The sequence below is a fragment of the Erpetoichthys calabaricus genome, chromosome 14 (assembly GCF_900747795.2).
Source record: "Erpetoichthys calabaricus chromosome 14, fErpCal1.3, whole genome shotgun sequence".
NCBI classification, from domain to species: domain Eukaryota; kingdom Metazoa; phylum Chordata; class Cladistia; order Polypteriformes; family Polypteridae; genus Erpetoichthys; species Erpetoichthys calabaricus.
Window position 1 is genome coordinate 87,571,179 of NC_041407.2, and position 14,655 is coordinate 87,585,833.

A 14,655-nucleotide genomic window follows, 5' to 3' on the forward strand; every position below is an offset into this window, starting at 1 on the left:
ACACATATGTTCGCATTCAAGGGCAGATGTTTAACTACTGAGCTCACCATTAAAGGAGTTGGACACGACGAGTGTAGAACTCAATCTCACCTTGTCTGCCAGGTATTCAAAATCAAGTTTACTAGAATGTCTGTGAAACTGCCTTCGCAGCAGCACAGCTAATGGGTTGCTTTTTCATCCCACACGGTTGTTGTGGAGAAAATAGCAGGAATTTATATCAGTGGGTAATTATAAAAACAACAAACAATGTTAATCTTCCCTTTAAAATGTTATTTGCTTTGATTTTCATGACATGACTGCTGCCTTTAAAGAGCTTAAAGGGATGCTTTTTCTCCAGAGCTAGAGGTGTCCATATCAAGATATGTCCAGCTTAACCACTGCATGTTACAATTAAAAAAGACATATGGACATGAGCCACTTTTAGTCATTTTGTGAGACTTTGCACATAAGTTGTCACTATAAGTTGACCAAAGCAACATCCCTTTCGTTAACATGGTTTTGCATTTTTTCTCTCCATTTATGAATTGTTTCTTCTTATATATGTTTTGTTTTGCCACATTTTAATTTTTCACTTTTATTATTTTTATTAAAAAAAATCTTGCAAATAATTCAAAGGTAATATCACAATTTGTGAGATGCTCATATATCATAATTTAAATTATATTTATTCTAGCTGGGACGGCACGGTGGCGCAGGTGGTAGTGCTGCTGCCTTGCAGTTAGGAAACCTGGGTTTGCTTCCCAAGTCCTCCCTTGCGTGGAGTTTGCATGTTCTCCCCTTGTCTGCATGGGTTTCCTCCCACAATCCAAAAACATGTAGGTTAGGTGCATTGGCGATCCTAAATTATCCCTAATGTGGGCTTGGTGTGTGTGTGTGTGTGTGTGCCCTGCGGTGGGCTGGCGCACTGCCCAGGGTTTGTTTCCTGCCTTGCGCCCTGTGTTGGCTGGAATTGGCTCCAGCAAACCCCCGTGACCCTGTATTAGGATATAGCGGGTTGGATAATGGATGGATGGATATTCTAGCTGTCCCCTGCGGCTCCACCCACGTAGTAGTGAAACAGGACAAATTTAAAAATCAACAAAAATTTTTTTAAAAATTTTATTTGTATTGAGAAGAATTTATATTGATAGCTTTTGTATCCAAGGGACTCTTGATATGCAATATTTTTGATTTTGCTATCATGAGCGAGGACATATAGGTTTATTGGGAAACTAACCCGGGAGCAAGCGACATAAAGCTGACCATCGAAGAATCACGGTGAGCTAAGACAACCCCTGCCAACTTCAGTGTCTGTCTCTGAGCCTTGTTAATTGATATTGCAAAGCAAAGGTTCACTGGGAACTGTAATTTCTTGAATTGAAAGGTCATGTCCATCACGATTAGAGGAATGCAAGGGATTAAAACCCTCTCGTCACTGTCGCATCAGACCAAATCGAACAGAGGTTGGCGCGTGAGTGAGGAGGGCCCCACCCACTTCCCCCTCCCCTCAACCCACTGCCGCTCTCTCGGATTTGTGTGAATAAATTGCTGCTGCAAGCAAACTATGATACTTGAGCGTAATGAGAGAAGTCGCAAAATCAACTGGATTGATCAAGCAAATAATAGGAAAAAGCCCGATCTACCAGGTAAATCTGTTAAGTAGTTCTCTCATGAAAAACATGCAAACATACATAGAGACAGATGTTGGATTATATATATATATATATATATATATATATACAGTATATATATATATATATATATATATATATATATATATATATATATATATATATATATATATATATATATATATATACAGTGGAACCTCGGTTCATGACCATAATTCGTTCCAAAACTCTGGTCGTAAACCGATTTTGTCGTGAACCGAAGCAATTTCCCCCATAGGATTGTATGTAAATATAATTAATCCTTTCCAGACCATACAAACTGTATGTAAATATATTTTTTTAAAGATTTTTAAGCACAAATATAGTTAATTACACCATAGAAAGCACATCGTAATAGTAAACTAAATGTAAAAACATTGAATAACACTGAGAAAACCTTGAACAACAGAGAAAACTAAAATTGCAAGAGTTCACGCTATAGCCTTACAACCCGATTGCTGTAAACACTTTTTTTTAAATGAGTTTTAAGCACAGGGGAAAAAAAACAGAACATTTGAACAAATCCGAACTTTATTTAAAAACCAACCACAAGCAACCAAGAAAGTAAAATTGCAGGAGTTCACGCTAATAGCCTTACAACCCGATCACTGTACAAACTTTCTTAAATGAGCTTTAAGCACAGGGAAAAAAGGAACATTTGAAAAATCTGTAATTTAATAAACCACCAAGAAAAGTAACATTGCAACAAATCACGCTACGAACCACTCACTGTAAACACTTTTTTTTAATGAGTTTTAAGCACAGGGAAAAAAATGAACATTTGAAAAAAGAGAAAAGTAACATTGCAACAATTCACGCTACGAACCGAAAAATGAACATTTGAAAAATCCATAATACAAAAACTAACCATAAACCACCAAGAAAACTAACCTTGCATGAGTCGAGTTCTGGTGTGAAGTGAAGAGACACTGAGTGGAGAACAATCCGGTCTCGTCACAGTTGAAGACTTGTTACGGGATGTAGCCTTCATCCTCCACTAATTTTGTGAAATTTTTCACAAATTCTTTCGCAGCTTCAGCGTCGGAACTAGCAGCCTCTCCATGCCTTACCACACTATGAATGCCACTTCTTTTGCGAAACTTTTCAAACCATCCTCTACTGGCTTTAAATTCCTCACTTTAAATTCCAGCACTTGAGGCCTCTGCCTGGTTAACGATGTAACTCCTTTTGCAACATCAGCTGCTTTAATTGATTCTTTCTGCTTTAGAATAGTCGAAATCGTAGATTTTGACTTCTTGTACTTAGCGGCAAGATCAGTAACTCAAACGCCACGCTCATAGTTTTCAATAATTTCTTTCTTTACTTTGATATTAATTTTCTGCAAAACTTTCTTCTCACCACTCTTCACTTGCTTAGAAGCCATGGTTAACTGCAAAAGCACATGAAATACTGTAGAGCACAAAGAGTTCACAGGTAAAGCACGCACGTCTGACTGAGAACAATGAACAGGGAGAGGCTGAACACGTGCTTAAATACAGTAATTGGCGCGTACGAACCGGAAGGGAAATGAAATAGAGCACAAAGAGTTCACAGCGAAAGCACGCACGCACGTCTGACCGAGAACAATGCAACACGTGCGGAAATCATCAGCGCGCACAAACCAAAAGGGAAACTGGCTTGTTCGTATACCGAGTGTGTAGTCATGAACCGAGGCAAAAGTTTGGTGAACTTTTTAGTCGTAAACTGATTTGTACGTGTACTGAGACGTTCGTGAACCGAGGTTCCACTGTATATATATATATATATACTGTAGATAGATAGATAGATAGATAGATAGATAGATAGATAGATAGATAGATAGATAGATAGATAGATAGATAGATACTTTATTAATCCCGAGATAGATATAGATGTATACTTCATATGTAATGAAAAATTATAACTAAGGAAGTTTACTTTATGTTAAATGTTTTTAACACTACTGAACATATTTGTCACAGCTGGCTGTGCTTTTGTGAGTGCCATGATTTTCATTACATAACTTTTGCAGAGATTCAGTTTTATGACACATTATTTCAACTCTCCTAATGGTGAAGTTAGTGGTTTAACATCTGCCTTTATGATTTGCTCTAGCAGTATTACAAATCATCCTTGGTGCCCTTTTACTTTATCTACAGTGAAGTGTTTTGATTACCAAATAGTAATGGACAGTGCATTAATGGTGTTATTTTAGTAGTCTTGTTAGCTGCTTTCAATGGTAGGCTAAGCAGCAGAAGAGTCATTCTTATGTCTTTATGGATATATTGACTTTTTTTTTTCTTTTATAATATTTCCATTGTTCTGAACAGTATATTCAGTGCTGTGTGACCTGGGCTTCTTGAGAAACACTGCTAACTTGAGATAACACATCATATGTTAATGAAGTTTCTGCTTGATGTAGTCTACTGCTGTATTTGTAGAAAATCAAAAATAAAGTCTTTTTTTTATTTGTTTTTTACTAATGCATTAGCAACCCATGAAAATCCAATGATGCACCGCTCTATTTGTTTTTTTACTGACCTTCATGACAAACAGGATTTTCATCAGGTTGGTGTGGATAAAGTGGTTATTCAAACTGGATATGCCAGGTTTAAGCTAGATCAATAACAAGTCTATGGTTCTTCCACTCCATGACATACTAGACTCAGCATCATATCTGCTGCTCTTAATGGAGATTCTATGGTTATAGTGGATTTTCTGTAAGACTTCCTCTGGCACTTGAACGCAGACTTCATGTCTGTGGTATTTTTCTATGACAGGTTTTACTCAAACTCTTAGACCAGCCCATCTTGATAAACAGGGCCGTAGCTGCACACTTTTAGTTTTGTCCATCATTCTATTATGCTGAGATAGATCAAGTGGGTGCTGAGTACTCCTGCAGTTGTTGTGCTCTGCAAAGCTCCCCCTATTGAACATGTAACACTGCATGATGGAATTGAGAAAGTTTGATGGCCTATTCTAGATGACAATGGTCTTGATGGTAGAAAGGTATGGAAATAAAATCATGATAGGTCAATAACAAAATAGAAGCTAATAAAACTAAAGAAGAAGATAAGGTTGTTAGAAATATTACAAAACTGAAGCCCAAAGGACAGTCTTAGGTGGAGGTTAAGTTTAAGCATGGGGTAAATACAGCTAAAAATCTGAGATAACCTGAAACAAGATTTGTGAGATTCAGTAAGAGAGCTCTGAACAGCAAATTTCAGATGGATGGTACGAGGTAGTCCAGTTACACTTATGAATATGTCCTACAACAGGCTTACATTCATCCCAAGACTGGTTTCAACGTGGCAGATTTTGCTGCCCACAACAGATGCCAAATCCCCACAACCCTCTAAATTAATTTAGTTTTCCTAAAAAAACAGATGGGCAGATAGTGACAGGGTGCCAAACGTATTCTGTACATCAGTAATGACTGTGGGGTGACTTTCTCGCAAATAGTTTGTTGATGGTAAGTGAATGGTTAAACAATTCAGCAGTTCTCATCCAGTTCTGTGCAGTCACCACTTCTAACATAAACAGTACCAAATCACACTATTCCTAAATGCAAGTCTACAGACATGAGGAGGAAGTTGTCCTATTTAAAAATGGGATGTGTATTTTCAAAGAATTAAAAATAATTTTGAAATTTCACAACATACTGTAACTCAGAGATATTTACTGGGAAGAAAGTGGGCAGAAACGAGTCATTTCCTCTTTTTTTATTTTCATTTTGTTTTCTTCACAGCCGAATGTGTCATTGAGTTCCCTATATAAAGCGAGCATTTACCAGTCCCTTTAATGAGCCGAGAGAGGGGACTCCAGCCATGTTTGCAGACAACCTAAGGTGAGTGTTGTTGGTCGTTTCTAAAAATGAATTTCTTCCGGTGTCCACAGCACACTGGCGGTGATACTATTTTCTTCCTTCTTTATTTGGGACCGTTTTCCATTCATGCTGCTCCTTATTGTTTTGGTATATTACCCCGTCTCATATTTTTTTCTCTGTCATTTTTGCAAAAGGGAAATTAAGGTAACATATTAGGTAGTTTTGCTTTGTGGATCCAGCTGTTGTGAAAACTCAGAACATCACTTGTTCTTAAGATCTTTTAAAAACACAAGAAGTAAAATGAAGGAAATGAATAACACACAGAGGATTGTCAAAAAACAGCTGAGTTTGAAAAAGTTAACCAAACCAATCATCAAAGGCAAATTACTAAACAAAAACCAAGTTGAAACAAAGCATTGTGAAAAAGCACCGACACAGCTTATTTTCTTTGTCTCATGCAAGATTAATTTTTCATAATGTTTCATGTTTTGTTTTCTCTTTGGGAAATCGATCTGAATTTAGGATAAAAAATTGCTGAAGCCCACCATCTTATATAGGTGGGGTATGATGACAAGAAGTGTTACATGATCTTCAAACTAACTCACAAGAGACAGTAAGGAAAAGTGAAAAGAACCAGGAGATATTCGTCAGTCAAAGAAACAAGTCGAGGTCAAACTAGTGAGTCACAACCAAAAAGGGAAACTGAAATTCAGAAGTCAGGAACCACAGCAAGACTTTCATTATTGGTAGGTCAATAAATTAAAGGCTTTTAGTAAATTGAAAAGGAAAGGTTTGATCTGCAAAAATCGTGATATGGAATAGCTGACGGAGGCAACCTTTTATCTGCAACTCGTTCACGTAATTGACATCTGACATTATGACTGGCAGTCAGAACCTGCATCCTGATGACATGATCACAAAATAGCGGCACACACAGAATATTAAGATGGTGCTAAAAATATTCAGCTTAGTCAGTTTACTTTAAACATAAAAGCAAATTCATAATCCTCTGGTCCTAAAACCCCAAAATTGACATACAGAGTGAATCAATTGCTACAAGATGCGCTGCATAAAATATATAAAACAAACAGATTGTAACAATGTTAGTGTCACATGACTGGTACCGGGCATGGTAACAATAAGCAAGATGGTCATCAAAATCTCCACAAAATGGTAGCGTCTGTGAAACACGACCATTCTAAAAAAGCTAATGAAGTGGCATCACCATCAAAACAATAAAAACGTGAAATGATATTAAAAATAGTACGAAATCTGTCAAAAATGAGACATTTAACTCTCTGAGGTGTCTTATGAGGATTCAGCATAAAACCATTTTCAGTTAGAATTTTGTCTTGCAGTGTTTTCTGTGAATACTTCCTGTGGCCATATCAGTTTTTCTAGAGCTACTCTGGATTTCCTGGTTCCGATATTTAAGAATAAGGGAATGTGCAAGACTATAGTAACTACAGGGGGATAAAACTGATGAGCCACAGCATGAAGTTATGGGAAAGAGTAGTGGAAGCTACGTTAAGAAGTGAGGTGATGATTAGTGAGCAGCAGTATAGTTTCATGCCAAGAAAGAGCACCACAGATGCAATGTTTGCTCTGAGGATGTTGATAGAAAAGTTTAGAAAAGGCCAGAAGGAGTTGCATTGCGTCTTTGTGGACCTGAAGAAAGCATATGACAGCGTGACTGAGAGGAGCTGTGGTATTGTATGAGGAAGTCGGGAGTGGCAGAGAAGTATGTAAGAGTTGTACAGCATATGTACGAAGGAAGTGTGACAGTGGTGAGGTCTGCATTCAAGTTGGAAATGAGGTTACATCAGGGATCAGCACTGAGCCCTTTCTTATTTGCAATGGTGATGGACAGACTGACAGATGAGATTAGATAGGAGTCTCTGTGGACTTTGTTGTTTGCTGATGACATTGTGATCTGTAGCGATAGTAAGAAGCAGGTTGAGGAGACCCCGGAGAGGTAGAGATATGCTCTAGAGAGGATTGGAATGAAGGTCAGTAGGAACAAGACAGAATACATGTGTGTAAATGAGAGGGAGGTCAGTGGAATGGTGAAGATGCAGGGAGTAGAGCTGGCGAAGGTGGATGAGTTTAAATACTTGGGATCAACAGTACAGAGTAATGGGGATTTTGAAAAAGAGAGTACAGGCAGGGTGGAATGGGTGGAGAAGAGTGTCAGGAATGATTTGTGACAGACGGGTATCAGCAAGAGTGAAAGGGAAGGTCTACAGGACGGTAGTGTGACCAGCTATGTTATATGGGTTGGAGATGGTGGCACTGACAAGAAAGCAGGAGACAGAGCTGGAGATGGCAGAGTTAAAGATGCTAAGATTTGCATTGGGTATGACAAGGATGGACAAGATTAGAAATGAGTACATTAGAGGGTCAGCTCAAGTTGGATGGTTGGGAGACAAAGTCAGAGAGGCGAGATTGCGTCGGTTTGGACATGTGCAGAGGAGAGATGCTGGGTATATTGGGAGAAGGACACTAAGGATAGAGCTGCCAGGGAAGAGGAAAAGAGGAAGGCCTAAGCAAAGGTTTATGGATGTGGTGAGAAAGGACATGCAGGTGATGGGTGTAACAGAGCAAGATGCAGAGGACAGAAAGATATGGAAGAAGATGATCCGCTGTGGCAACCCCTAATGGGAGCATTCGAAAGAAGAAGAAGAAGATTATGGTGTAGTCATCTTTAAAGTGTCTCTGGGGGCTAGGGAAATGTCTGCCAGCTATACCAGGCTGACTATTGTGGCCAAAAAGGTGACCTGAGCTGTACCACCGTGCCTCCAAAAGAACATAGCCAGAGACAGATCATAGATTTCATCCAAACAAAGCAGAAAAGCTGAAATTGTAGCCAACAGTCTGAAAAATACATAGGTCTTTTAAAGGCAGAAAATTCAAAGTGGCATGTCATGATTGAAGCTGCTGGCTCATACTATTTTTTGAAGTTGTGCTAAAGCCTCTCCAAACTGTCTGTGCTGATGTTTTGCACTTTTGCTTCTATCAAAAAGACAGAAACATAAATAGTAATAAATATTTCGTTATTATTGTTATTTCATGGAGTCTCCTGTGTTTGGGGGGGTGGGTGTCAGGCTCCTTCAAGGTCTGTTTTCACTCTTGCTGAGGCACATGGCTAATTATAATGTATTCATAGGGCATGCGCCTCCTTCTCTTATATTGATGTGGAACTCAAACATCAACCTGCAAATTTTCTACAACCACAGATAACTCATTGCACAGAGTCTTTAATGCAAATGATCAGCATTATACGGGGGGGGCGGTCCCATAAATGTTGGCTGTTACAGCTTTGGAGGATGTTGCACTGGCCTCGCAAAGCATTATGGGGCACTGGTATTAAAAAAATCTTTTAAACTGGCTGAATTATCAGTAAATAATTCAAGGAACAAGGGTGAACGGGAACACAGCAAATTTGCTGTGAATAACGCTATGGCGAAATTCACTGATCCACACTAGTGAGCAAGTATTATTGTAGACAGTAGGACCTTCATCGCTCGACTTGATGTTATTTTAGGAGAATTAAATGGATAGGTTGAATTGCCTGCTCTTGTCCAGACTGTTCTAATGTTCTAATGAGGTCCCCGGGACTTAGTTTGAGAACTACTGGTCTAGTATTAAACTAACTTCAGCAAGTCATGTTTGAATTTCATTATTCAGTTTTTTTTGGAACTGCTTACTTAATTGACATGGAAGTTTTATGCACAAATGAAACAAGTTCAGTTTTTTAAGGCATAACTTTTAATGATGTACTGCTACATCCAGGGTTATTTCCAACAGCCACCATGACCTTGAATTGGTTTATGCAGTATCACACACACGCGCTTTGGAGACAGTCAACAAGCCCGAAGGTGAGCGAAAATGTAAGAGACGGGGGATTGTTATATGGTAGTAATGCCTCTCTTTCTGACCATTCAGAACTAAAGAAGACAAATGAATCAATAATAACATCCGCAGACAATAATTCAGACGACGGTTCACTATCCACTTCCTCATCAATTACAACACTTCTGGCTCCTCGAGATGACATCACCTTCAGTCCGCTCCCGATGACGTCACTTCCGTTCCCTTCCTGACGATTTCACTTCTGCACCCAGATTATGACGTCACTTCGGGTCCCTTCCCGATGATGTCACTTCTGCCTCCAGAGGATGATGTCACTTCCGTTTACTCATTTCTGACACCCATTTTGTAATCTGTATAAAAGCCTGCCATTTTCCATACTGTGTTGTCGAATGTCTGATATAAATTTATCATCTTGACCTCAAAAAGCAATAATATTATACAGGGCAATTCCCCAACTCTTGATAAAGATTTTGTGGAGTTATTACTTCTCACAGCAGTTATCAATACTATGAAAGTACAGCGGTAGCACAGCTGCCTTACAGTAAGGAGATCAAGGTTGTTATCACTTGTCCTTCCTGCATTCAGTTTGTATGTTCTCTCCATGTTTATGTGGATTTCCTCCAGGTACTCTGGTTTCTTTGCAGAGTCCAAAAACATACAGGTTAGGTGAAGCAGCAAAGCTAAATTGGACCTAGTGTGTGTTTGGTGTATCAGTGTGGTCGCCCTGTCCCATTTTGAATATTATATTCATAAACCATAGCGTTCACATGTAAACCAATAGGTTATGCACAAAAATAGAGTACTGTATATGATTTATGGCCTGTTTGCCCCTCATAGTAAGGGCTGTCTTAACGTATGGGCACAATGGGCACTAGCCCGGGGGTCTAGGAGAATAGGGGCCCACAATAATTCTGAAGCCTATGCATATTTCTTCTTTGCTATCAAAACAGGGGCCCCAGGACACTACTTTGCTAGGGGTCTATGATGCTGGTAAGACGACCCTGTACTCATAGTATAGCCTTGCAAAGGCGCGAATACACATGCAGAGAGAGTGAGAGAGAGGCACGCATTGAAAGAAAAAGAAGTGCGGAAATGCCAACTGAGATATGTAAGTAGGATTTAAACAGAACAGAGCTTATATCCAAGCAAACTAATTTTTTTCAGAGACAAATGCATCCTCTGAAGTTTCTGCAGGAATACTCTGGAAAACTCTAAAGGCATTTTTAAGAGGACAGATTATCTCATATCTCTCCAACAAAAATAAATTGGAACTAAGAAGGCCTCAGAGTTAATCAATGAAATTACCAGAATAGATCAAGAACATGCCAGGTCTCAAGATGAGGCACTTTTTAGGAAAGGGCAGACTTTGCAATCAGAACTCAACCTTTTGACAAGAAAAGAAACAGAACAACTCAAATTTTAAATCATGACATCATTACTATGAACACAGAGAGAAGGCTAATGAGATCTTAGCTCAACAAATCCACAAGCAGGCAGTTCACAACGCAATATCAGTAATCACCAACACAGACGAAGTTAGAATCATTGTCCATAATATTATAATGAACACAATTAGAGACTACTACAAGTCCTTATATTGTATTCAGAAGAATACAAGACACAATCTAATGTATTTTTTGATATACAGTATTACAGATACCACAGCTAGATACTCTTAGTGCAGAGGAATTTGATAAACCTCTGACACTATCAGAATTACCAGACACTATAAACACACTTCGGAGTGGGAAAGCACCAGGGGCCTCATGCATAACGCTGTGTGTAGAATTTACCCAAAAACATGGCGTACGGACAAAAGCAGAAATGTGCGTACACACAAAAAAATCCAGATGCATAAATATGTGCGTACGCCAACTTCCACGTTCTTCCGCTACATAAATTCCGGTCAGTGTGAAAAATAACGCACTTGCACGCGCCTGCCGCCACTCCCTAACTCCTCCCAGAATTACGCCTCTTTGAAAATGCAAATCAATATAAATAGCCCCTTATGTTTTGCTTTCTGTGAAAAGACAATGGAAAAAACACAGGGAAAAAGACGAATTTCAGCGAATATCAAGTAGAGGTAAGGAAAAAACGTACTGTTTGTTGGTTTAAGCAGTGATATAAACAACAAAAGGAAGTTGATCGAGTAACAGAGTGGTGGAGAAACAAGAAAGTTCAAGTTTACAAAGTTGTGCAGTGCCCGAAATAAATAAGAAGTGGTCGGTTATCAAAGTTGCCGTGAAAAGGCGAGTCGTAGCCCCCTGTCTGAGTGTCATATGGAAGCTTATTAGGGTACAGAGAAAAAAAAATAGGCACACAGTGGGAAAAAAAGCACAGAACTTTAATCTCGAAATTTCCACTTTTATCATGTAGTTTATTTTGTCATTAAAGTAAATCATCATAAACTTCATCTTAAAATCTTTAATTTACTAGTTTCTCAAATACCATTGTAACTAAAGTAGCATATTAAATGCTTTGTCTTGTATTTGTTCTTCAATGTGCTCTGTGTGTGAATCATTACGTTCTTCTTAAACAGGCTTTCTCTTCCTCCAACAGGACACAGAATCCATTACATTTGTGATAATACAGCTCTCTGAATAATTTAAATACTAACTTGTATACTTGATATAATTTTCATAATGATAGGAATTAAATCATGTTATTAAACTTAGGAACATGGTGGTGCAGTGATAGTGATGAGCTGGTGCCCCGTCCAGAGATTATTCCTGCCTCCCACAAGATGCTTGCTGCACCATGTGTGACCTTCGATTAAGTAATTTATTGCAGCAGTACTGTCTCTTTCAAATGTACTAACCGCCAATTCCTGTCCTTCCTTTTCTTTCTCCAAGTACCCAATCACCACACAATCAGCTCTGTAATAGATGTCAAGCCATCTGTAAGCTTAGAGCGCCGATTATTCAAAACTTTTAAGGAACATTGAAATATCTTTCCATCCATCTATCTATCCAGTGTTGCGCCAGTGCCAGCAAGAATACACCGCGAGGCAGGAACAATCCCTGAACGGGACACCAGATCGTCAGTAGTGCTGCAACACTGTGTCCTCACATGTTTAATTATTAACAATATAGATTATTTAAATGATGCTAACATTTTATCTGTACAATGTAATAAACATATTTTGCTGCATTTCATCTTAAAAATTGTATTGTCATCATATCTAAATATGCGCTTTATAAAGAGGCTCAGGTTGTACAATATTATAACTGTATTGAAAGTTTACAGTGAGGTGATTGTACTTATAAGTACAAACAGTTCTACTAGGAGCACTTAATGGACTGATTGAGTGCATTTAGAGCTCTTGGGATGAAACTGTTTCTGAACCGCGATGTCCCTACAGGGAAGGCTCTGAAGTGTTTGTTGTATGAGAGCAGTTCAAATAGCTCATGGCTGAGGCAGTGCGTGCTTGATGCTGTATACCGATAATTCTCTTTCTGATCAGCTGCTGTAGAGCTGTGATTCCACACTCAGATACAGTGGAATAAATACTTAAGAGTAACAATGCTAAAGCAGCTATGGTATTTGGAATAGTTTGGCCATTCTGTGGACCATTATATTGTTACAGGTTAATTACAATCAGATGCCTTAAACAAATAAACAATATGCAGTTTATGTCAGTATATTTAATAAAGCTGTGTCAGGGATGTGGATCTAAAAAAGAAAGGGAAACCACACTTGAACAAAAGCACTGCTTTGACACTGGGTGCCGCCAGTTTGCAAAACCAAGCGGAGAACTTGCATACACCAGGGACTGAGCTAGTGTGAAAATGTGCGTGGCTTTATGTTAAGTTTAGTTTTTATACATCGCGATGTGAGCATGGAAACATGCATACGCAACATTTTAGTGCATACACACCGTTTAAACATGAGGCTCCAGGTCCTGATGGCTACCCTACTGAATTTTATAAAACATGTTCAATCAAGTTAGTTCCCCTTTTATTAGCAACATTTACAGAAGCCAGAGACAATACCAGGGGGGCATGCAAAAATTACTGTTTTTCCAAAGAAAAATAAGGACATATTATAATGTGCATCATACAGACCAATCTCACCTCTAAATAATGATGTTAAGATATTCTACAAAGTCCTAGCTAGAAGAATTAGTAAAGTGCTCTTTTCAGTAATATCACAAGACCAAACTGGATTTACTAAAGGTAGACATTTGGCTTCAAATCTTCGACGCCTATTTAATGTAATATATTCACCCATAAAATCCATCACTCCAGAGATCTTAAAGTATTTGGTATGGATGAATGGGATTACCTATTCACCACTTTGCATAAATTTGGATTTGGCACTAACATATGTGCATGGATCAAACAACTGTATACCAGTTCAGAAGCTTCAGATTGTATTAACAACACTATCTCAAACTACCGAAAACTAGAATGCAGTACTAGACAAAGATGCCCCTTGTCACCAATGCTTTTTGCAATTGCTATTGAGTCACTGGCTGTTCACTTTTGAAGTGCATCAGAGATAAAAGGAATTTTCAGAGAAGGACTTGAAGTTTCCCATCAACACAATTTTTCCACTATCTCCAAATTAGAAACTTTACTAAACAAAATCTGCCCAATTTTCCTCACCTACCACCTATTTATATTCCAGGAGAGATATTGATCAGTCTTGAAGACTCAGACAGCATTTCTGTAATATATAAAATAATTTGAAAATCCCCTTCTTTTAAAGATCCCAGAGTACAGTGGGGAAATTATGTCTTACTCAACATTTCAGAAAAAGAGTGGAAAGCAGCCATGCACAGAATTCACTCAAGCTCCATATGCAAAAAGCATTCAGTTATTCAACTTAAAATTTTTTATCGAGCACATCTATCTCATTTAAAATTGTCCAAAATGTTTCCAGGGCAAGATCCAACCTGCAAACATTGCAACCAAGCTCCAACTTCACTAGGCCACATGTTCTGAATGTGCACCAAATTAACATAATTCTGGACAGAAATCATTAAATGCCTATCAGATAGCCTTGGTGTCACAATCTCTCCTAATCCATTAACTGATGTGTTTGGTGGGCTCACATAGGGGCTTAAAGTGGAGAAAGACAAATAAACTCTAATTGCCTTTATTTCACTATTAGCTCGTAGACTTATCTTGCTCAACTGGAAGAATCCTAACCCAACTCTGTTAAGTCAGTGGGTAACTGATATTATATACTATTTGCATAATATACATTTTTATTTTTTCTATTAACAAATTTGTTGGAAATTACAAGCCAGTTGTGTGTGTGTTATTTTCTTCTAACTAAGCACACTGTTCAAAAAATTAAGGGAACACTTAATCATCCCAATCT

At 38.4% G+C, this 14,655-nt stretch overlaps 1 protein-coding gene across 2 annotated transcripts in view; it reads left to right on the forward strand.

The window, feature by feature from the left end:
- The window catches only part of LOC114665075 (procathepsin L-like), a 78,676-nt gene that overhangs the window by 41,021 nt on the left and 23,000 nt on the right, over positions 1-14,655 (forward strand). The window contains exon 1 of one of the 2 annotated variants that reach the window (XM_028819454.2): positions 5,369-5,475. The exons of the other annotated variant lie outside the window; for it this stretch is intronic. Coding sequence (XP_028675287.2) covers positions 5,456-5,475 — 20 coding nt within the window. The 5' untranslated portion in view covers positions 5,369-5,455. Of the gene's footprint in view, positions 1-5,368; positions 5,476-14,655 lie in introns of those variants that run through there. 2 annotated transcript variants of the gene reach the window in all.